Source organism: Podarcis raffonei, chromosome 3, assembly GCF_027172205.1.
Source record: "Podarcis raffonei isolate rPodRaf1 chromosome 3, rPodRaf1.pri, whole genome shotgun sequence".
NCBI classification, from domain to species: Eukaryota; Metazoa; Chordata; class Lepidosauria; order Squamata; family Lacertidae; genus Podarcis; species Podarcis raffonei.
Window position 1 is genome coordinate 97,412,081 of NC_070604.1, and position 23,769 is coordinate 97,435,849.

Sequence of the window (23,769 nt, forward strand, 5' to 3'; positions counted from 1 at the left end):
CAGACACTTCCAGGTCACGTGGCCAGCATGACAAGCTGCATCTGGCGAGCCAGCGCAGCACACGGAACGCCGTTTACCTTCCCGCTGGTCAGTGGCGTAGCGTGGGTTGTCAGCACCCGGGGCAAGGCAAGTAATTTGCACCCCCTAACCCGTGGATTTGCGCCCCCTAACCCGTGGATTTGCGCCCCCTAACCCTAACCCCCAGATGTTGTGCCCGGTGCCGCCGGCCCCCCTGCACCCCCCACGCTACGCCACTGCCGCTGGTAAGCGGTCCCTATTTATCTACTTGCACCCGGGGGTACTTTCGAACTGCTAGGTTGGCAGGCGCTGGGACTGAACGACAGGAGTGCACCCCGCCGCGGGGATTCGAACCGCCGACCATGCGATCGGCAAGTCCTAGGCGCTGAGGTTTTACCCACAGCGCCACCCGCGTCCATATAGACATATACCCAATTCCTAATTAAAAGCTGTATATATTTAAGGGCGTGGGGGTGGAATCAAGATCCAGTATTACATTCCTTATTGTATATTGTCAGAATCACTAAGTACTCTGGAAAAAGGGGTGCTGTATAGTATGAAATCTGTTCCATGATACATTTTTCCAAATTTAAGCTTGCCAAGAAAGAAACATATTTTTTTTCCTTTGAGAAACCCTCTTAATATTATTTGCAATTAGGTTTTTGACACATTTTAAAATAGGGTGAGTATGGTAGCCCAAAGAAAGATTTCTACCGGATGTTTAATGCACAAAACTCTTTGCAGACAACTGTGAGGTCAGCAGCTAAATTGACTGCATTACCCATGGGTTGGCAAACACTCCCTGTGCTCAGAAGTACTTTGAATTTCAGCCAAGCTATGCAGCACATCCTAAATTCCAGTGCCTTCAGAAGTCATTCATATATCACAATATTAGAATGCCTCCCATGATGTCATCCAAAAGCGGAAAAAATGCTGTCCCAATAAAGGAGAGTCTTTTGGTGGTCTCATTAATCTCAATGTACTAAAATAAGAAGATCATTGTCTGTGACCTCGAGACCCATCCGGTGGTCTCTGTTAACTAGCTTAATGCTGTTTACATAAGGACAGAAAAGTACAGTGATGCAAACCATCTTGTCTCTAAAAGAAGCTCAAATTCAATTGGCAATTGTTGAGTTTCAAGCGGTGAATATTTCTAAACTGTTTGCCAGCAGTTGCTTTTTTAAAGATGTGGTTTCTGCTTTCTTCTTCCCCCTTGTTTCTTAAGTGCAGCAACAAGAACAATATTGGTCACTTTCCCCCTCTCTCTCTTTTTATAATTATGCTAATAACCCCAAGCGAAATGTTAATGTGGGTCATTTTTTGATAAGGATAACAATTAACTGGTAAGACTGCATGGTAGTTTCAGAGAGAAAACATTTTCAAGCTTGGCTTGGAATGGATCCCATTTTGAGAGGTTAATGAGAAGGTTACTGATCCTTTGTGTCTTATGTCTAATGGTCCTTTTATAAAATAAAAATATATAAAAAATCTGTATTATTTCCAATTGATGTAACTTACATACCCCGTTGAAGGCCTTACTCTGTTCAGTCATGAAATTAGATTCTGAGGAGAGCAGAGAAATGTGGTTAAGTATCTAAACTGATTATATCTCTTACACTCCAAAGGTTTGCTCATGTCTTTTTTGGTTTATTATTGACTTTATTTGATAAAGATATTTATACAGGGCACTCTTGGCATGCATGCCTTCCAGATGTTGTTTGGCCACTTTTAATAATGTGAGAGATGAACTTAAGTCCTTTGCTACAAGCATGAAGCTTAGAACTCAGGAAAGGAGTGGTAGTGTTATCTTTGAGGAAATAGAAGATAAGGATATGAATCCCAAAGCAAAGATGGGAAGGGGTGAATTTCCAAACTATAATAAAGTAAATAATGCTAGCGCTCATCACACTTCTCTCTCTCCCTGGGGTTTTGTGGAGAAAGTGAACAATGTTCTTTCCTGAATGTCATCTGAGAACATCGTACCTAGCTTCCAGCAAGGTGACCTATGCCTCAGATTGCATGCACACACTAGTGGTTTTGGACAGCTCCCCTAATAGATCTCCAAGTGGCATATTAAATTTGAAGAAGATTCAAATATAGTTGATGGAGAATACTTCTGAAGAGAAAACTTAAGTGAAAGATAGCTGGTTCACATGTGGACTACAGCATGCATGACTTTGGATGTGTGTACAATTGTATTTCCTGAAAATGACTACCTAAAGAATTTTTGAACACAGGAGTGCCTAGCGTGCTCTGGTCCATGGGGTCACGAAGAGTCAGAGACGACGAAACTACAACAAAGAATTTTCAGAAATGGAGAACCAGAGCAGTTATAATTAGGTGCCCTGTGCGGTATTATAGCAATGATTCATTTCAACACAAGTAGTATCACTAGCTTGTACATGCCCAATCTAGTACAACTTGGAAACCTGCTTTGAGGGGCTTTAATAATTCATGGTAGAATTAACACCATTTGAAAACCATAGTAATATCAAATAAAAAGAATTTTGCTTTTTTAAAAAGTTTACAAAATCCCAGAAATCCAGGGTCTCTCCTAGCTATAGTATCTGAGGTTCTTCAACATGGGAGATATTGCAAAAATGCTCTCAGGCAAAATGTAGTGCATGGTAGCAATTGTGAAGTTATATATACGGGCATGGGCCATCTCTTTTGACAGAAAAGCCTTCCTCCATCAGCCACACCAATCCCCCTTTCCTTTTTTCCTAGCCCTTTTTTCTCTCATCTTTGTTAACTTGTCCACCAGCCCTGTCCTTTTCCTTCACAGTTAACCTGCTTGTGATACTGTAAACCTGTTGGACAGGAATGATATTATAGGTGTTTCCTTCTAATGTTTTACACTTTTAGCTAAAAGCTTAACATGCAAGGACATTTTCACCCTTCACTGAAATAGTCTAATGTGCAGATAACTGTATTTGCACCCATCCATTCTTTGCCTTTTTTGTCCTTCCTCTCCTTTGTTATCTGCTACCCTGTCAAATGTTAGATTGAAAGCTTAAGAATCCCTTTGCTTATGCTAAACCATACCATTCTATGTACATTGATGCTGATGCGTAAATAATATTAATCTACTACTGCTACTGCCAACATCAACAAATAATGGAATGGATTATGTAGATTTCCATACTATGTTTAAATCTACAGGAGAAGTATGCTGCCCGGATGAAGAACAAAATTGGGCCTCTGTTGGGATTGGGGACTCCTGCTGCCGGGGAATTCCTTATTCCACATCAGGGAACCAGATATGTTGTGGTGGATCTCTCCATGATGGCTTCAGTCAGCAATGTTGTGGGGGACAAATAGTAAGCAAAGAACTGATCTGTTGTGGTGATGAAGAAAAGGGGGAAATCCATCTACCTACTGCAGGTACTCTCTTAAATTGTTGCAGAAATATACTCTGTTCTCTTTTTTTGCTATTAAAAACTTAAGAAAGGTTAGTCTTTCCGAAATGATTACAGTGGTACCTTGGGTTAAGTACTTAATTCATTCCGGAGGTCCATTCTTAACCTGAAACTGTTCTTAACCTGAAGCACCACTTTAGCTAATGGGGCCTCTTGCTGCCGCCGCGCCGCCGGAGCACGATTTCTGTTCTTATCCTGAAGCACAGTTCTTAACCTGAAGCACTATTTCTGGGTTATCGGAGTCTAACCTGAAGTGTATGTAACCTGAAGCGTATGTAACCCGAGGTACCACTGTATTCCATCTAATAGAAGAAAAGAAACCTGGATACTGAACTGCTTTTAGAAGACACTTGGTGCTCTGCCCCTGTGGAACTAAATTGTTCAAAAGAGGCTGGCGAGAATAATGGGCAACATTAAAAACAAGACAGATGTGTGCTTTTAAGTTACTGCTTTCTGCTGCTAGCTTGAGGCCTGCCTCAGTGTAAAGGACTCCATAGGCACCACACTTGTAGGAAAATCTGTTTCAGTTGCCTTTCACTGAGTCAGACAATTGCTCATTTTAGGGCAGCCTCCCCCAACTTGGTGCCCTCCAGATGTTTCAGGCGCCAGCCAAAATAGTCAATTTTCAGGGATGGTGGGAGTTGTAGAACATCTGAAAGGTACCAGGTTGGGGTTGCTTGACCTAGGTCAATGCTATGTACTCCAACTGGGGCAGCACATTTCTTCACTTTTCCACTTATGTATTTCTGGTCTTGTAAAGGTGCTTCACTGAAAGCAAATTGGGAGGAACAAGATTGCACCCACTTGCTACACTTCTACCTTCCATGAATTACCACTGATGGAGATTATTAAGGATGCTGGGATTTGAACCTGCTTTATCACTAAGCCTCTCTCTGTGTGTTTATTATTGTATTTCTTAGTAACATTTTTCTTTCCCAACCTGTAAATGTGGTAGGTTAGGTTAGTAAAAGATAAAGAGACTGGCCCAAAATCACCCAGTGAGTTTCATGGCTGAATAATACAGTCTGGGTGTGGACCCACTGCTCTCCTATATGCATTCAGTGTGATAATCTGCACTCAAATTCTGAATTAAAATTGTGCAGTTATGTCCTACTTGAAGCAAATGCTTGATATATGCATAATAGCCTTGTTTTCACAGGGCCAACAGATACCAGTGTGGGATCTGTGACGAGCAACAACACTCACCACATCTGTGATTTCCAGCAAGTGGTATGCAGAAGCATACTGTAGCCTTTGACCATAGAGGCAGAACTTATCCATCATGGATAGCAGCCATTTATAGCCTTATCTTTCCCAGTTTGTATCTGTATTGGAATTGTTTTTAGATGTTTTAACATTAATGTGTTTGCTGCTCTGGGCTCCTTTGGGAGAAAGGGCAGGATATAAATTTAATAAATAAATAGCTAAAAAAGAAGACGAGAGCCCATTAACCAGCCAGCAAACTCCTCCAGAGGATTGAAGCCCACCACACTTTAGATTGGTTACCCTCAATACATGATCACAGAAGGCAGACTTTTATATGCCTAAAGATGGAAAAATTCATCATTGCCTACCATGGAGGAATGGTTGTCAAAATTATTGGACTTAGCTGGGATGTGTTTAATCAGAGAAAAACCGTTGTGGATATTTACTAAAGATTGGAAGCACATTATAGACGCTTTGCGTGAAAAAGGAAAAGGAACTTATGGTTTGAGGATTGAAGAAAATATTTGTTTATAGAAAGCTGAATTCTTGCGTGTTATCTTGGAGTGTATGCTTTGAACAATTTTCTCTATATAGCTGACGGACAAAGAATTGGAAGTTCTCTTTTTTCTTTTTGGTTTGTGTATTTATTTTGATTAATTTTTAATCTTTGATTTAAAAAGGTATTGGATATTTGATATTAACCTTTGTATTCTTTTTCAAACTTCAGTAAAATCTATTTAAAAAAGAAGATCTGGTTACCCTACATAAGACTTGGCTCTAACTACCTGCACAGACAATCTTGTAGCTGTCCAAGGTCCTGTTTCTGTGTGTTCACTGCTTGATGGAATGCTACCAGCTTTCCCTGTGAGCTTTAAGCTCCCATGGAACTGGATATCTAGCCTACTTTACAGGGCTGCCACAAGGATAAAAGAAGCTGGCAGCTGTGTAACAAATAAATGACAATTAAATAAAAGTAGTTGTCTCCCCTACATTCCCTTCCCTGATAAATTAATGACTGATCAACATTGTTGTGATCAACTGACGGGTGCCTACCCCACCAGCATTTGAAACCTCAGCTCCGAGCGATGCAGGAATAACACATTATCCTCATGTTTCTCCTGAACCAAGTCCCTTTCTATAGCAGCACATTGTGTGGCTGCCACAAGAAAGGGCTGGCTCGTAAAGCATCTCTTTATGTACTTTATTACTTAAACTCTTTTTATTTGCCTGCAGGAGCCCTTTAACAAAATCACATTGAATTGACTTTCTCACACCAAATCAAATCTCCCTGGTCCCAGTTCAGTTGTCTTTGTCAATATGTATTTTATAAATGGAGTGAATTAACAGATGCTGTTGGAAGAGAACTGCTGGGGTAGCATTTATGTTTTTACTACTCTCTCTGGGCAGATGAGTTGTGTAGGAGTGTAATACAGGTACCTTGGGATGAAAGTCGTGTTCTTCATTTCATTGTGTATATAGATAGATACATGTGTTCTTAAACTGCTTTTCTCAAATTCATGCATTTGTAGATGGAAAAGGTTTAAAAATGTTTTTCTTTTTTAGCTTTTTCAGGCTTTGCATATTGTGCATTAACTTTTCAACATGAATTTGTTTTTTAAAGGCACAGTAGTGGCTTTTCAGCATGTACAGGTAGACTAAAAGCAATATACCTTTTAGTCAGAGATTCACTAATTTGCATGTTTATCTATTTTAGAAAATGTTAACTCTGCCTTTTGGTCCCCAAGATTTCTACCCCAGCATGCCTTTCTAAAGGAAAAACACACAACAATTACAGTTGAAACAGTAAAACAAATAAAAACAGCAATCAACTTCAGCGATCAAAGCAGTACCAAGAGAGGGACATAAAACAACTGGTTTAAAAAATGCTGTGCCACAGCATGTGTGGCCAAAAGTCTTTGCTACCAATCTAAAACTCAAAAGGGGGAGAGGATCAACCAAACCTCTTTCAGGAGGGAGTACCATAATCTGGGTGTTAAGAAGACCCATCCTTGTGGCTGTAGTAACCATACCTCTGAAGGTGGCAGAACATGGAAAAGTTAGTTGAAGCGCACAGGAAGGTTCATTCAGAAAGAAGCAATCCTTCAGATAACCTCATCCTAAGCCACTTAGGGCTTTATAAGTAATAATAATTAGCACTCTGAATTGTTTCCAGAAACAAATCAAAATTCAATGCAAATGAAAAAACCTCAGTTTTTAATATGTATATCTATTGAGTACAAACATCTTCTGTCTCAAATTTATTTATTTTTGAAATATTTTTACTCAGCTTTTTAGGACAAGGAAGGTGGTTCACATTAAAAATGTATGTGATTGAACAAATGTAATAAAAACAGCATCAGATTGTCATAAAACAAATGACTCTTCTTACACATAGTATTAACTGTGTATTTAATATGACCCTCTGAATATGCAAAGTCTAACCGAAGACCTGGGTTTGGAAAGCAGGTTGGGCCGGTATAATTCATTGTGAGCTATTCTGCTTCTTTGAGGGAGACACAAAGAAAAGCTTTGTTTCCATGTATAATTGGAAATGTATGATTTCCTATTTTGTACCTTTGTTTTCTTTTATTTCCTCCAGTGTTAGAAACAGATATGAAAGCTAGGAGCTAAATGGCACCTTAAACCTAGGTTTATGGGTGCAACAACAGAACGTCTAGGCACAATTTTTTTATAACTAGAATACAAAGCTGAAAATGAATGAACTGCAGCTACAATATTATGTTCATTTTTCACATGGTCTAGGCCTTCACCCCCCCCCAAATATTCTTAAGAGGATCTCTTCCCAGTCTTCAGAGAGTAGCTAGAAGTGGTCCTCCTTTCCTTCCACCCTGTAGTTTTAATCTGAAAACTTAGGCACAGTACTGCACCCAGAACTCAGAAACTGCTCGCGCTAAAGAAATTCCCTGTCACAAAATGTGCCTAGAACAATGGGAGTTTCAAACACTGATTTCCTCTGTTTCTAGTGCAGAGGCTTCTACCACAGACAGAGACATCTACTGGTTTCTTTTGGTGGTTATATTACTGCATATTGTTCAGAATTCTCTCAAGGAATTAACATCCATGCATGGTTGTGTTTGTTTAGAGTCCATCCAAAATGTTCCCATGTTTACTGGAAGCCATAACAACAAGAAGCAATGTCATTGTTATTTTTTACTCTCTCCTTTCCTAAGTAACACCCTTTATAATGTCAAAATAAAACATTCAGTTACAGTAACCAGCCATAATATTCTGGTTGAAGGAAATAGTTCAAGTAGCCTTTCGCAATGAAGACTGATTCTCTGATTTGGTTATGAAACACTAAGCCTACAACCCTAAACACACTTTCCTGTAAGTAAGCCATATTGAACATAGTGAGACTTAAAGGTAAAGGGACCCCTGACCGTTAGGTCCAGTCGTGGCCGACTCTGGGGTTGCGGCCCTCATCTCACTTTATTGGCCGAGGGAGCCGGCGTACAGCTTCTGGGTCCTGTGGGCAGCATGACTAAGCCGCTTCTGGCGAACCAGAGCAGTGCACGGAAATGCCGTTTACCTTCCCGCCGGAGCGGTACCTATTTATCTACTTGCACTTTGATGTGCTTTCGAACTGCTAGGTTGGCAGGAGCAGGGACTGAGCAACGGGAGCTCACCCCGTCATGGGGATTCGAACTGCCGACCTTCTGATCGGCAAGTCCTAGGCTCTGTGGTTTAACCCACAGTGCCACCCGCGTCCCCACAGTGAGACTTACTTCTGAGTAAATGTGGAGAGAGTGCTGTTGGCCTCATGCAGCACAACCTTGTGCAAGCTTACTTGCAAGGAAAGCCTACAGCATTCAATGTAAGCGTGCCACCTTAATCTTTATTTTCTTCTTCAAAGTTCAATCATGTTGCTGTTTTGCTGGGTTAGCACTACAGTACATGGACCTTTCTGAGAATTTTTACAGGGATATTAAATAATTCTTGGCAGGTCAAGGAGTGTCTTAATGAGGTTTGTGTGTTTCTTTCCCTTCTGCTTATTTTAGCATTGCATATGCCTCCAGAAAATGCTTCTATTTTCTAATTTTTGGCAAATGCATATTTATTTATTTGTTTGTGTGTGTGTGTGTCTGTATATGCACAATTTGTTGGAAGGCAATTCTCCCTCTTTAAGCAGTTGATTGAGGTGATGTATTTGAAAGGTAAATCAATCCATTAATAATATATGGGCCTATTTTCCCTTCCCTTCCCATCCACTGCCCCACTGTAGGCATGTTTTAAACTGTACATTCTCAGTGTCAAGGTTCAAGAGTCAAGTGCTACATGTGATAAATTAGGCTGAGGTCAAAGGCTATACAGTGAGGTTTCAGAGGAATGTCTATTTCTGAATTTGCAGCTCATTCATGCTGAAGTGATGCACTATGGGAATTACTACCAAACTCTGCTCGGCAACATCTGCTCTCCCTAAGTGAGTTAGTGCACGTCAGACATCTTTATGTCAGAATATTGCAGTGATGGATGCAGTCTTCAGAAAATGCTGCATAAAAATCTGGTGTGCCGTTCTGGCCATTAAGTGAAATTACTATTTAAATTAATGGCGCTGTCACAGTTTATCTGTGCAAAGAATGAACGCTGATTAGGGTATTAAGTAATTAGCAATTTATCACGCTGGAACAAGGTTGATAATAATTAAAGAAGTAATGGTTTACCAAAGAAACTAGAAAGGGAGTCACTTCTTGTTATGTGAGTGAAATCTTGGCTGAAAAATTTAATTCAGTGAAACAAAGATGAGACTCTTGGTGAAAGAATGCGTCTTTCTTTTTCTCCCCTAGAATAAAAGTGGTTAATCATCAACATTTTACTTTGCTTGCCAATAGTGGCTCTGAGCTAAAACATTTGCATTTGCTTTAAAAAAAAAAAAAACCACACACACACACAACACTATCCAAAACAATATGTGATGCAACCACAGTCTTGGCTGGGGGACAGGAAGGTAACATTAAACTTCAACTCATTATCACATGGTTAGGCTTAGCCTCTGAACATATGAGACTCAATGATTGCTGCAAACAGACACTGCTGTGTCCTGTGGCATGTGCTAGGGCAGGGGGATGGATGCTGCATCCAAGAATATTGTTCGGACTCTGCTGCTTTGTTGGTCTTGATAACCCATCGGTGGGTGTGATATTATCCTATGGCACAAAGTCGTTAGATCCACAGAACTGTATTGTAAGGCAGAGGCTGAAAAGGGAGGATAAGTCTGGAACAATTCACTTACACAACACCCTGCTGTCACCATTGTCAGCGCAATACCGAGTGCTTCATGTTTAATATTAAACTTTCATAATAGAATCCAACTGATGGGCAGAATAGGAGGATGGATTTGGTCCTCTCATAAATAAATCATCTCTGCCTGGCACTGCATGTTTGTAAGATTGAACAGTTCTACTTTAAAAATTTGACCCGGACATGAAACCATTTACTATCCTACAGACCCCCAGTTATTTGAACGTAACTAACCCTATGAGCAAAAATTCTTCAGTTATTCGCATTGAGCTAATTATACCCTGTGCTATAGCCCCAGCTAGGGTGGTCCTTGCAGTATAATTATCTTAAGAGAAGCCTCTCTGTGAAATGTATGCTCATCCAGTTTACTGTTCAGAGGTTACTAAACATGCACTAACATCCCAGGATTTATTTCTTGATAGTATCCTGCCTCATTTTATGGAACATGATTACACAGCTGCCCCAGGGAAGCCAGATGGTATCACTCCAAGAAGTCTCTGCTGTAGTAGAGACACAAACTTCATTCAGACCCCTGACTCCTGTCTACTTTGGAGAGGGACAGACAGATGGGGTGGGGTGGGGGTATCCCACAGGTACCATTCTTTTTCTAGCAAGGCTTTGGGAACTGGAAGCTGCGTATACCGATTAAAATTATTTTGCCATCTTGTCCAGTATTATCTACGTGCTCCAATGGGCAGTGACTCTCCAATCTCAGACAGACAGAGCTGCTTCCTATCACCTGCTACCTGATCCTTTTGAACCTGAGATTAAACTTCTGCGTGTGCTCTGCAGTTGACCTAGGACCCCTTCCCCATCAGATGCTCTTGACCTCTAAATCTTTGCTGTCCTCCTATCACCAGCTTCTCTCCAGTTTAATATTCTACTCATTGCCAATTCCCACCCATCTTCTCTCCTCTCTTATTTTTCTTTCTCACTTCCAGATTGTTTATTAACGTGGAAGCAGGTTCACAGCAATTTGTCACAATTCACTCATTTCTAGAACCAAACCTATTTTCTTGTTTTTTCGACAGGAGTGAAGAAACTGGTTTAGGGGCCAGTCGTCACTACATTTTGTTTTGAAATGTCAAACGTTCACACCATGTGGCTTAAGTAGTTGTGCACTGCAGATGTTAACAGCTTCTTTTTGTAGTGTATCTGCAAGCAGAGGCCCATGTCTTTCCTTATCACTGGAATTAGCTTCTGAACAAAGGCTTTACCAGTTTAGTCATCTTAAATTCAAAATTAAGTACCACTTTAGTTACCTTTTCCCTTGTATCAGTAGCTGCCTCATTCAGACATTTTTATGTTGTATTTTATAGCATTCTCTGTACTTTCCCCCACTTTCTCCCCTTTTCGCATTCATATATAATGTTTTATTGTTGCAGGAATGTTCTGTTGTGGACATGAATATGTGAATATGTCAAGTACCATATGCTGCTCAGCTTCCAGTGGTGAGTCTAAAGCCCACATTAAAGAGAATGACCAAGTGCCATTAAAATGCTGTGAGGCTGAACTTATTCCAAAGAGCGAGGAATGTTGTAATGGACTTGGATATAATCCTTTGAAATATGTTTGCTCTGACAGGATTTCAGCTGGAATGATGATGAAGGTAATTGATAGAAAACCTCTTGGTGGTTCTGATTTGACAATGGAAAGAGAAATACATTGTTCATAACTATTTTTGTAAAATAGGAATATAAAAACTCCTGTGTGCATTATTCATTTTCACATTACATCCATATTAATACCGAATGAGTTTGCCATGATTGATGTTATTGCAGTGAATTCTAAAGGAATTAATAATGATTAGCTGCTTCTTGTGATGTGTTGCTCAGCACTTCAGATTAGTCGAAGGGCTGAAAGTTAGTATTCCAACTGGGCTGGGTTGTGTGTGTGTGTAACTACCTTCAGTTGTGTTGCCAGTTCTTAATTCCTGCTGGCACTACTTCGTATAGTCTTAAACTTTGGTGCATCGTAGACTACTATCCTATTTTTGCAGATCCCTAATTTTATTTTATGTGATGGCTGCTACATAGGAGGCCACTGAGAAGGCTTCCAAATTAAAGCTCAGTTTCATTTGCTGCAGTCCAGTGGTAGTCCAAAAGTTCCCAGGTTCAGTCCTTGACTTTGCCAGGTAGAGCTGCCTGCCAGTCATTGTAGACAATGCTGAACTAGATGGCCAATGGTCTGAATCTGTACAAGGAAGCTTCCTGTGTTCATTAGTCAACTCCTTCCCAAAACTACTGTTCCAAGAGTTCTTTGGCAGAGACAGGGAACAAGTTGGCATTAAGTTGATGCAGCTGGATGTGTGCAATGAACAAGAAGGGTCAAGCACTGGTAGGTGCTGAGTAGACACTATAGCTATGGGTATGCTCTGTGTTATGAGATGAAACACTGCGATTCAGTATTCAATTATTTCAGTAGTTCTCTGTTTTTGTCTTAGTCTTGGAGACAAGCTAAAAATGCCCCATTGACTACAATTTAAGAATCATAGCCCTGCTATGGGAGATGGGCTCCACACAGACTTATATGTTAGAACTGTGCAACAGGATTGCTGTATTTTGGGTGCCTTGCTTTCCACACAACAGCAGAATATCATGTGCTAATTCTTTTGGGTTAAAAAAACAATTTTGAACAAGATCTGTGGATCAGTATCATTTTAGGAAAATGCATGTGCTTCCCTTGTATTCTCACTGGTCACAATGTGAAGGAGGAATCTTCAGTTCTAAAAAAAGTAAGGATTCAGATTGTGGTGGATGCACATTGGGTGTGAGTGTGGACTACAGTGATCTAGAAACCAGAATAGTAATTTATTTATGTTTTATCAATACTTTTATACCCCTGAATAATAACATTCCCTTGGCAATTTGCAAAAGAATACCGTAATTAAAATGTAAATACAAAAACCATAGGGTTGGATTCAGACTTCATTCATACTGCTAGAGGAGGTAAGGTGACTTTTGCCACTTTCCTCTCTCCCCTTGCATCTCCCCCTGCCGCCTGCTCCAGAACAATTAGGGAGATGCTGCCTGGGGCTGCAAGGTAAGTGGGGTGGGGGTGGGGGGGATAATTGTGAAAATATGACACTCCCGCACTAGCAGGATTTCTCCACTGGGATGTAAGGAGTTATTTCCATGTGTGGAAGACAAACTGTGGAAGCAACCCATTCTAACTAATAGCCACAATATCATAAAAGCTGTGGAAAACATGCGGCAAGATTTAAATTACTAAAAAGCCTGGGAACATAAAATAAGGCCCTTGCTTGACTCTGAAAGGCTGCATGAGAATTAGTATCGTGGGGTGCCTTTGAATGTGTGTAAGAGAAAGCAAGGTGTATGTGTTGGATTAGATCATTTTTACATGGACTAAAAAGCTTGGGAACTGGTTTTGTAGGTAAAAGAAGAATGCAAAGCTAGCACCTTGTGCCCTATATCCATGGAAGCAACAGCATACTGTGGGCGATGTGACTTCGACAAACATGCTCACATATGTGCTTGGATAAAGAGTTACTGGGATAATACAGAGAAGAACGGAGATGGAGGCATATGCCCAACTTTGGAGGAGAAGGTCTACACTGGAGGTCCGACTCAATATTCATTCACAGGTAAACCATGTCTCATCTACTTTGTTGGCAACATTTGCATGTAAATGTCCAAGTTGGTTGTCGTCTTTTGACAATGTTTTCTCTTTATAGATCTGAAACTAGAACCTCATGTCACATATGAGTACAGGGTGGCCACATGGAACAAATACGGAAGAGGATTAAGTGAAATTGGCAGAGCTACTACTAAACAAGATGTGCCTGAAGGCGTAAGTCCACCCCAGTGGACCAAAGTAGATAACCGTGAAGACATAATATTTCTAAGCTGGAAAGAACCTCGGCAACCAAATGGTATTCTGATAAAAACTATTGTATGATCTGATACAGAGTTGAACATAGGAAGCTACCCATATACCAAGTTAGACCATTGGTCCACCAGCTTAGCATTGCCTTCACCTATGAGTAGTGGCTCTCCAGAGTTTGGGACAGGGGTCTCTCCCAGCCCTACCTGGAAATGCCTGAGTTTGAACATGGGACCTTCTGCATGCAAGGCAGATGCTCTGTCACTGAGCCACACCTTTCCCTCAGTGCTTTTGTGCCCAATGGGCTTGCTATAGAATAATAAATACTTTGCTTAAGTTCATCACCCATGTATTTGTCATGATTCCAGAGAGATTAAACCTGCATTTCATATATGTCTTCCATTAGTAGCCAGACAGCCCTCAGCAGAGAAGTGGCAGGCTGATATGGTGAAGATTTATCACACATAACTTCCGCAGGACACTCCAATAATGCTTTACACGCTTATTGTCATGACTTGCAGATTGATAATTTAAAGTGAATAGTTTGTACAATAGGGTTGCCATATTTCAAAAAATGAAAAGTTGTTGAGCTCCCCCCCCCAATGCATTTTTAAAAACCTGAGTTTTTGAGCTATTTTTAAATGAAATTTGCCAAAAACTGCACTTCTGACATGGGCTGCCATACGTCCAACGATTCCCGCCCAAATGCTGTTTGCAAGTGCCAAATACCGAACTTATTGCAACCCTGCAGCGACTAATACTGTTCAGTATTGCCATGTGCTGCATCGGAAAAAGTATGTTTGAACCCACATGATTTGATGCAAGAGGCATTTTTAGATTTGGTCTGCTTTCAGACTTGCTCACAGGAAACCCCTCTTTTGAATGCCCCAGGTTCAAATTGACAAGACTTTCACACAGGCCTCATTCAATTCAATGTTAAATGGTGATTTAGTGTTATATGAGTGATATATTGCAATGTAATTAAGTATTTTGTCCCGACTTTACACTGTGGCTCACCCCTTGCTTATTGAAACAAACCATCTTCATAAACCATGGTTTGAAGCCGGCTTGTTTCAGTAAACTGTACTCAAGACCAACCACAGTAAGTCCAGGTTTGGCTGTAGCTTTGAACTGCAGCAAGAACTTTCCTTCTCCTTACAGCCATACTGAAGGAAGAAAAGGATGGAAGGAAGGAGTGCATGACCCCATCTTGTTCATGTAACACTAAGCCAGGCTTCCTCAACCTTGGCCCTCCAGATGTGTTTGGCCTACAACTCCCATGATCCCAAGCTAGCAGGACCAGTGGTCAGGGATGATGGGAATTGTAGTCTCAGAACATCTGGAGGGCTGAGGTTGAGGAAGCCTGCGCTAAGCCATAGTTTCATGTTATGTTTGAACAAGGCTAGGTTGTCCTTAATTTCACCTAAAGTCACAAAGACTTTCTAGTTGGATGTGTACCTGTTTTGACTTTCCTTCTCTCCTCCCTCACACCCTGCCCACAATTTAGTACTATCCCTGATTTTAAGCTGCTGCCAGGCACGACTCTTTCCTTATAATATTTTGTGAAAATAGTTTGTCACATGAATTCCTGGTATATATTTAATCCAAAAACATTATTTCCCTCTCCCCCCTTCTGACAAGGTATCATCATTCATTACATTATTCTCCGAAATGGGATTGAGCGTTTCAGAGGAAAGGAACTGAGTTTCACAGACACTGGTGGTATTCAGCCATATCAGGAATATTCATATCAACTGCGTGCGTGCACTGTTGCTGGTTGTGCGGACAGTAGCAAGGTGGGTTAATTCTTCACTGGAGGGTGAGAGCAGCTGTGGGGAGATACTACAACAATATATTTGGACAAGGAAGCTTCAGCATTGGTTATCCAGAAAGGCCCTTCCAGATATGATTTACTTGTTATTTTTTCTGTTGTACATATTCTCTTCATTGTCAATGTTTCTAAGCTTCTTCTCATTCCATTTGGGTCAATCTGTTCCTTCAGCTGGAAGCACCAGGCAGGAGACCTTTGCTGCCCCTCCCTTCCACCACGCAATAGTACACAGTCTGTAGCAGCCTGCAGAGAGTGCCTAACACCTCTTACCAGCTGATATATGAGTGGCCCTCTGCCAGCCACGAAAGGAAGTAATCTATTGGAAGCTGAGGAAGGGCCAGCAACTCTTTCTAATGGCACCCCCGCAAGTGGCAAGGGGAGCAGTGGCATCAAAGTTTATGCCAATGTTTACTGGCGATAAAAAGCCCAAAGAAATGAGGCTGTTAAAATGCAGAGACACTGATGAACCATATGGAAGGGTGTTATCAAGAGTTCCATGGCAAGACAGCCTGCTCTCCAGATTTTCCTCTTGCCTGGCGCTATGACTGAAGGCAAAACGTTGTGAATCTGCTTTGATAAATTGTACACCTAGACTCATGCGTAAACATATTCAAGGTCAGATTTTGCTGGGGTGTGTGTGGAATAAACCAAGGGGAGAAAAGTAACGTACTACAGAGCCATGGTAATGATATGCCAGAGCAAACAACAACATTTTAAACTAGAAGTGACATTTCTCATTGATCAAGGTATCTTCTGTACTATTACAATAAATTGCTGTCTAATTCATGTGCGTTCAGGTAGTTGCAGTCACTGTCCAAGGAGTCCCAGAGACTGTTCAGCCACCAACAGTTACAGCTTTGAGTGCAGTGGCATTGCGTTTGAGCTGGATGGCACCCAGGAAGCCAAATGGTATCATCCGAGAATACCAGATCAGTCAAATGGGGAAAGGTCTTATATATACTGACACTGCAGGCAAGATGCAGCATACAGTATCAGGTAAGGATAGAAAGCTCTTTAAGCAAAATGCTCCCTGGTTATTTAGCATTCAGACTTTTTAAATGTTGCAGTCTTATATATTTGATGGTAAGTCCCTTTGAGGATAAGACAGGGGTTTGGTTTGCCCACATAGAATGATGTAGTGGAATCCTGAGGTGCCAGAGTAGATGGTACAATTTCAGACTCTAGGTGGAGGTTGCCTGTTTCATAGCGCTGCTACACTTTTATATCCTTGCAAGTGGAAAATCTAGCATAGCTGGGAGACATTTTCTGCCCAGCTTTTTCACTCCATACTGTATTCTTCTTGCAGGGAATTGGGCTGTATGTGTTCATGTAGGAAGGCGGTAAACTTTGGGTGGTAAACTCAACATGGTTTTGGCATGATAAACTCTTCACCATGGAAACACGTGTTGATATGCCACATAAAGCCCTCATGCTGAGGGAGGGTGGAAGCTTTTGAACATAAGATTAAAATAATCACATTTCCTCCTTATGGTACTGTGTCCCAAATCATGAAAATGAATACCTATTTTCTCTCTCTCCCCCCTAATATTGGTCTCCTAGAACAATATGATTTATTATGCTCTTATCTCATTCCAAATTGGAATGTGAAACATAAGATTTGATACTGCCATCAGCCCCTCCCCAAATTACATTCTTTTAGATCTGTATGAATAGTTGGGGTATTGTTTGTTGCTAGCGTTTTGTGCTTATAGATGTTGGGTTATCAGTGGTGCATCATTTACCTCTGGATGCTCCTTGTATTACATACCTGCAGTGGACACCAGTGATTTTCCTGTAGACAGTGTGTGTGTGTGTGTGTGTGCGCGCGCACACACACACACACACACACACACAGCCATACTCTTTACATTTAAGAATATCTGAATATTAAGTGGCATATAAATATCTGAAATTATAGATACATGCAGTGCTTTTTTCTGTGGGGACGCAGGAGTATGCATACCCCTAAACATTTTTTGAATCTAAGTTTGGCCTCATAGGGGCAGTATTTTAATATGAGTAGGAAAATGCCCCCAAACATTTTTTTTTAGAAAAAAAGCACTGGATACATGTGAGGTTATTTTTTTAAAAATTGTTTTGTTATAATTTCCAAATTCCTTTGATGAAGATGAAGCAAAACTGTCGGGCACATCCTGAGATGTTGGTCCAGGGGACAGTCATAATTTGTCATTGGACAAACACATTTACTGTTCTCCCTGTATTACATAATCTGCCTAGTAGTAGTAGTAGTAGTAGTAGTAGTAGTAGTAACTGTAGCAGCAGCAGTACATTTGCAATACACTTCTATTAACATTACATTGTCAGTCTAGTGTTGAAATGTCATGTTTAGCCAACTTCCGATACCAATTAAAATATTTTTATTCTCTTGGGCTTTTTTGTGAGGACTGATGAGGGATATTCTGTTGAATGCATCTGTGCCTCTAATGTTGTTGGGGAATGTTTGGTATTTGCTGCGCAAACTCTTGATAATGGCTGTCACCTCCTGTTTTACCCCCCCCCCTAATTGTTAGATTTTTATTTTTTGTTACAGCTTTTAAATCATTGCTACCTGCCCTGGGATCATGAAAATGAACAGTATGATATAAATCAAACCAACCAATCAATCAATTAATTAATAAATATCCAGTGTTAAGTGATGGCTTTAAAATACTAGACAGAGCCTCACTGGTTGAGACCAAAGATCCATGTAGTCTAGCAGTTAGTTCCCAATGGTGGTTGGCAATATCATAGAATTAGAGAGTTGGAAGGGACCAGGAGAGTCATCTAGTCCAGCTCCCTGCAATGCAGGGATCTTTTACCCATTGTTGGACTTGAACCTACGACCCTGAGATTAAGAGTCTCACAGTGTACCAACTGAGCTATCTATGCTTCTGGCAACCTTAAAAGCAAAGCATGAAAGGCAACAATCCACTTCATGTTGCTGTTTGCCATGCTGGCCTGGACTAGGAATTTCCTTTGTCCTGAAGTAGAATTGCCAAAGCTGTTAAGTTGTGGGTGAACATATCAGATGACACAGCGATTCTTCAAACAGCTCTTGTTTATTCACAGGCCAGGACAGAACTGAACTGAAGGGTTCAGTCAGCCTGCTTATATAGAGCTCCAGTACAATGTAACTGTAACAATTTTCTAAAACTATCCAATCACTGAATGTCACTTTCGATCCCTTATTTGCATAACTATCTACAGTATCCCCCTGCTGGCCCAGGGTGAGAACTTCAGTACATAACAAAAGCAATTGCCAATGAATATTTCTGTTGTCTGTAGCTTTAGTTAAAACAACCCCACTCTTCCAATGGCACTTTTTTTGTATTCAGCAAGAACCTCCCCTTACTGAGCAAGGCCAAGAGTGCCTTTTATTCCACCTCAAGGTGGAATGGTGCTTTTTCTATGTGATAATTACTACACTCTAAATTCATGGTGTTCACTAAAACAACTGTACTTACTTCACATATCTCAGATGTTTGAACTGGCCATCGTTTCAGGCCCCCATGGACCTGTGTTTTGATTTTTCTCATCTTCAAAAAATCTCTGCTGTTCCCAGAGCAACAGTTGAACGTTAATGAAGCTGTAGCATTAGCGTTCCCTGAGACTTTCAATCCGAGTGCCTTACAAATTGCAGATGAGGAGGCTTGCACCTTGCCACGGCACCATTGTCTCGCTGCTTATTTTTAATTACATCAAAGCTTTGGAAACATGATCCCATAAATGCTTTGTGGGAATAGCGGTGAATGTGCTCGTCATGTGAAATCCATAAATTGCTTATAATCCTCTCAAGATGTTAAAAAAAGCATTAAGTAATTGAAGACAGGAAGTCCTCAGTTAATTATTTAGAGGTGTTATCAATGCTTTAAGTAAACTGAAGCATTTTCTGCTATCGCATGGAGTAGAATGCCACTGGGAGCGAGGGGCACCAGCCATCATCTTCTCATATTCTCTAATGCAAACAGCCTATGGCAGCTTGTCAATAAAAGACCTTTTTATATCATTTATTAGTGAACACTTCCAGTACTCTGTACAGAACAATTTGGATGACAGTTATGGCATTGTTTCACTTTGTGTTACTACTCCTTTACAAATGGTCCTGCTAATGCAAGCGGGGGCGGGGGGATGGGGAGGGAGACTAAAATAATTAGGGGGCATTCTATTAAAAGAAAGCTAAGACTGCCCTCTTCAGCAGCAAGAACAGGAATTCAATTTCCCCAGTCTGTTTTTGCATTTCAGATGCTTCCAGAATAATGGAATTTCTGAAAAGATTCCTCTCTCCGTGTTACTAAAGTTATTTCATAACAGGCACATCCACTGACATACCTTTCATTGAACATATTTTGTATGTTGTGCAGAATATTTTGTGACTAAAATGGTTAGAGAATTTCCCAAAAGTGGAAATTCCCAAGGGGGATAGCTGTCTGTTGTGCAAACAGAACAAGAATTCCTGTAGCACCTTAAAGATTAACATGTTTGTTGTGGCACAAGCTTTTGTGGCTTATATGAACCATTTGTTTGTTTGTCGTTATTATTTCAATTTATTAGTCATCTAATGAACAATATTCTTTAGACAAAAACAGTGGCAACAATGCAGGCACTTCCCATGCAAGGTTTCACTGTAGTAAATTTGTAAATTGGGCAAAGTTGTGGATGCCTGGACTGGGATAATATATGCAAACTGATGCAACAATATCCTGAGAACAGCAAACTCATGCATTTGTTTTAGATTGGGACTTAACAAGGCCTGATATTTGAAGGGATAAAGGTATGATTTCTGCCCTCACACCTACATTATTAGTTTTCGTCTTCAGATTTCTTCCTGAGCTACCAAATTTCTTTCTAAACTCACTCATTTACAAAGCAGTTTGAGGATTTGGCAGCAGTACTTTAAAAAGAAAGAAGGGTGTGTGTGTGTGCTCATTTAGACATGATTCCAAACCAAGATGCATCAGGCTCACAGCCTTCCTTCTTCACCTCTGTCACAAGTGTGAGGAGGTGGTCAGCAAAGTCTGCACAACTGACTAAACTATGGTTAATCAAAAACGGAAGTTGAAACTTCTTATCTCATTTTTATGGTCATGCCAGAGGAGCATATGAGCTGGAGGCTTGCTTTGGCTTCTGATGCTAAACCATGAATTCATGTTATATCTGAACCCAAGCAGAGAGCAAGAGTGAGTGAAAATACAGAAGAAAAGGTCTCCTGTGCATGCACAATGTTTTCTTCCAATTTATTATTCAAATGAATATGCAGTCTTCAAGAAATGCTGCTTATTTGTTTTTATTTATATATTGCAAAATTTTCACTCAGCCTTCTTTACAAATTCCAGATGGGTTTTGGAATTATGCCCATGAGCAAACATTTTGGCAGAATTGGCCATCCATTAGTCTCTTTGTTGTCCTTTGAGAAAAGATACACAGGCAGGACAACTCTGTTTTTAACAGCTTTTGCTAATTTAAACTACCAAATCATTCCAAAACAATTCCTAAAGAGGCAAGCCTTATCCTGAAAGAGGGCCCGAATGAAAAGCAAAGTGGTGATCTTTATGCGTGGAAAGACCCCCATTTAAAACTTTCTTCTCCTGCATACCCATGAGGTGATCATCAGCTGCCCCCCAGATTCAGCTCTCTCCCATCTATGACGTTGGGACAATAATAATGAAAAACCACCCATACGGTCTTCTTTTTTATACCATTTTTTCCAGTCTGTACTAAATGGTTGTAAATAAATAGTGCTTTCTAATAAATGTTTACTTTTAAAACTGAATGAACATGACTCCCTTTAGGGGAGTTGAAATAATCTGTTGCCACAGTAATCTTTTCTATCATGAAATACTGTTAAATGTTTGGCTCCCATCCATGTCTTTCCCTTTCTAGCCTACAACTATCATTTTTGCCCGTTTGCTTTTATGCTAAGTATATAGAGATTTCCACCACCACCACACTTCTCTTCGAGTTCATGATTAGGTTACAATCCACACTGTCTCTCTGACTCCTCTATTTTTCAAAGCTTTGCATCCTGTTCAATTTGCAAGCAGCTTGAAGCCTTGGGTGTCATTCATTCATTCATTCACTGTATTTCCCTTCCGATGGGCCTGTTGTGCATTGCTGTTCTGTATGTATGACCATTTTGAAATCCACAACAACAATGAAGCTGTCATCTAACCGTTTTTAGACAAAGGGTTCTGCCCAAAGGATTTTTTCTCCCCTTGTCATAGAATTGCATTGTTTTTCTTAAAGTACTTACAATACTAGTTTAATGAAAACATTTTGCAAAGCGTAGAGAAGAAGAGATAAGAAAGAGCGGGACCCATCACTGACAAGGACAAGGAAGATTAGAGGAAAAATACAAAATGTGAACAGAAGTCTAATAGTGGTTTCTGTGCTCGTAAAAGGAGGAAATCTGGTGTCTTTCCCCTCCTTGATACTGCGTTTCGAGACTTATGCATTAGAATGAATGCATATTTACATATTTATAACCCATTTTCAAAGATGCAATTGGGTCTTGAAATATTTTGTGGTAGAGGAATGCAGAGAAATATAAAGGTGGAGCCATGGGAGGTAATTGTAAGTTAAGGATAGAGAAATGGGAAATGACTTATAAAACTGATGCTGACTAGGGGAAGGGGTTGTATTTTGGAATGGATTCCAATGCACAATTAATGAGTATAAAATACAGCAGCAAGTTCTGTTTAAAATCCTGCTAGACCCTGGAACTAAGAGTTGATATATGTGTAAAGGTAAAAGTAAAGGGACCCCTGACCGTTAGGTCCAGTCGCAGACAACTCTAGGGTTGCGGCGCTCATCTTGCTTTACTGGCCGAGGGAGCCGGCGTACAGCTTCTGTGTCATGTGGCCAGCATGACTAAACCACTTCTGGTGAACCAGAGCAGTGCACAGAAACGTCGTTCACCTTCCCACCGGAGCGGTACCTATTTATCTACTAGCAGTTTGACGTGCATTTGAACTGCAAGTTGGCAGAAGCAGGGACTGAGCAATGGGAGCTCACCCCGTCGCAGGGATTTGAACCGCCAACCTTCTGATCGGCAAACCCACAGTGCCACAAAATATAATTCACTGATGGCATTCATTGCTAACAAGATGTGGCAATGCCCAGTGCCATAGACAGGTTTAAAAGTGGGGACTGAAAAAGTGCCTATTAACTATCACTAAACAAACACGTGGTATGCTTTTGAATACATATTGCTAGAGAACTAACAACATGAGAAAAGCTTTTGTCTGGGTGTGCTGTTTCTGGGCTTCCAGGAAGCCTCAAACTGGTCACTGTTGGAGTTCACCGGATGTTGGACTAGAGGAACCTTTGCTCTGATCCAGCAAGCTCCCCTTAAGCATTTATGGATTTATGGGTGCTGGGTTGGCATCCATTCAGCACTGTCATTGTTACCCTGACAGAACATTCAGTGTATCCAACTGTGAGCATATCTGTTTGAGTGCTTTGGGAACCTGGGTGATCATGGTGTTGGGAAGGAGAGAGAAAAGACTATGACCAGCGAATGCATTTCTGACCATAGCATAATAATTAACAGAAACAACTTATAAAACACTTTTTTTTTAATCTAGTAGGCCAAATTTGAGCCACACAACTCAAACTGATTAATTTTTTGTTGTATACATTTCAACAACCCCAAAGTGTGAGATTCAGCAGCAGAGATGTTGTAAAAGTGTGGTGATTCCCCATTGAAGAGGATAACAGTGGCTAGCCAGACCTTGTTACTGATTGAGAAGGGGTCCCCATGACAGTTCAAGCTTCAGTGTCCCAAAAATGTAGGTCTGCCACTGATAATACCCCATACAGTACACTTCGTAGGGAAGATTCGCGGGTGGAAATCTGGGTCCGAGCAAACATCTGAAGACTTCAATTTACTCCTGTTTGGTTTGGTTGTTTAGATCTTCAGCCTTACAGAAACTACAGCTTTACACTCACAGCATGTACATTTGCTGGATGCACTTCTAGTCGGACAAGTTCGGGTAGAACACTGCAAGCTGCTCCTCAAGGTAAGTAGAAATATATTAAGTTCTGCAGAACTTGGAGGCACTTACACCAGCAGTAAATGTCCTATAGCATTTGTGCTAACCAGAAGAACCAGCTCTTAGATTTGTTTTTAAAGAAACAAAAACCTCTGGCATTCAAATATGATGTTGAATTTGTACAGTCACATCTGTGTTCCTT

At 40.7% G+C, this 23,769-nt stretch overlaps 1 protein-coding gene across 3 annotated transcripts in view; it reads left to right on the forward strand.

Moving 5' to 3' along the window:
- USH2A (usherin) overlaps nt 1-23,769 on the forward strand; it is a 427,327-nt gene that overhangs the window by 317,020 nt on the left and 86,538 nt on the right. For all 3 annotated transcript variants that reach the window (XM_053383154.1, XM_053383155.1, XM_053383156.1), the window contains exons 50-56: nt 3,181-3,402; nt 11,288-11,511; nt 13,296-13,506; nt 13,597-13,794; nt 15,387-15,541; nt 16,374-16,572; nt 23,487-23,594. In XM_053383154.1, the coding sequence (XP_053239129.1) occupies nt 3,181-3,402; nt 11,288-11,511; nt 13,296-13,506; nt 13,597-13,794; nt 15,387-15,541; nt 16,374-16,572; nt 23,487-23,594 (1,317 nt within the window). The remainder of the gene's footprint in view (nt 1-3,180; nt 3,403-11,287; nt 11,512-13,295; nt 13,507-13,596; nt 13,795-15,386; nt 15,542-16,373; nt 16,573-23,486; nt 23,595-23,769) is intronic.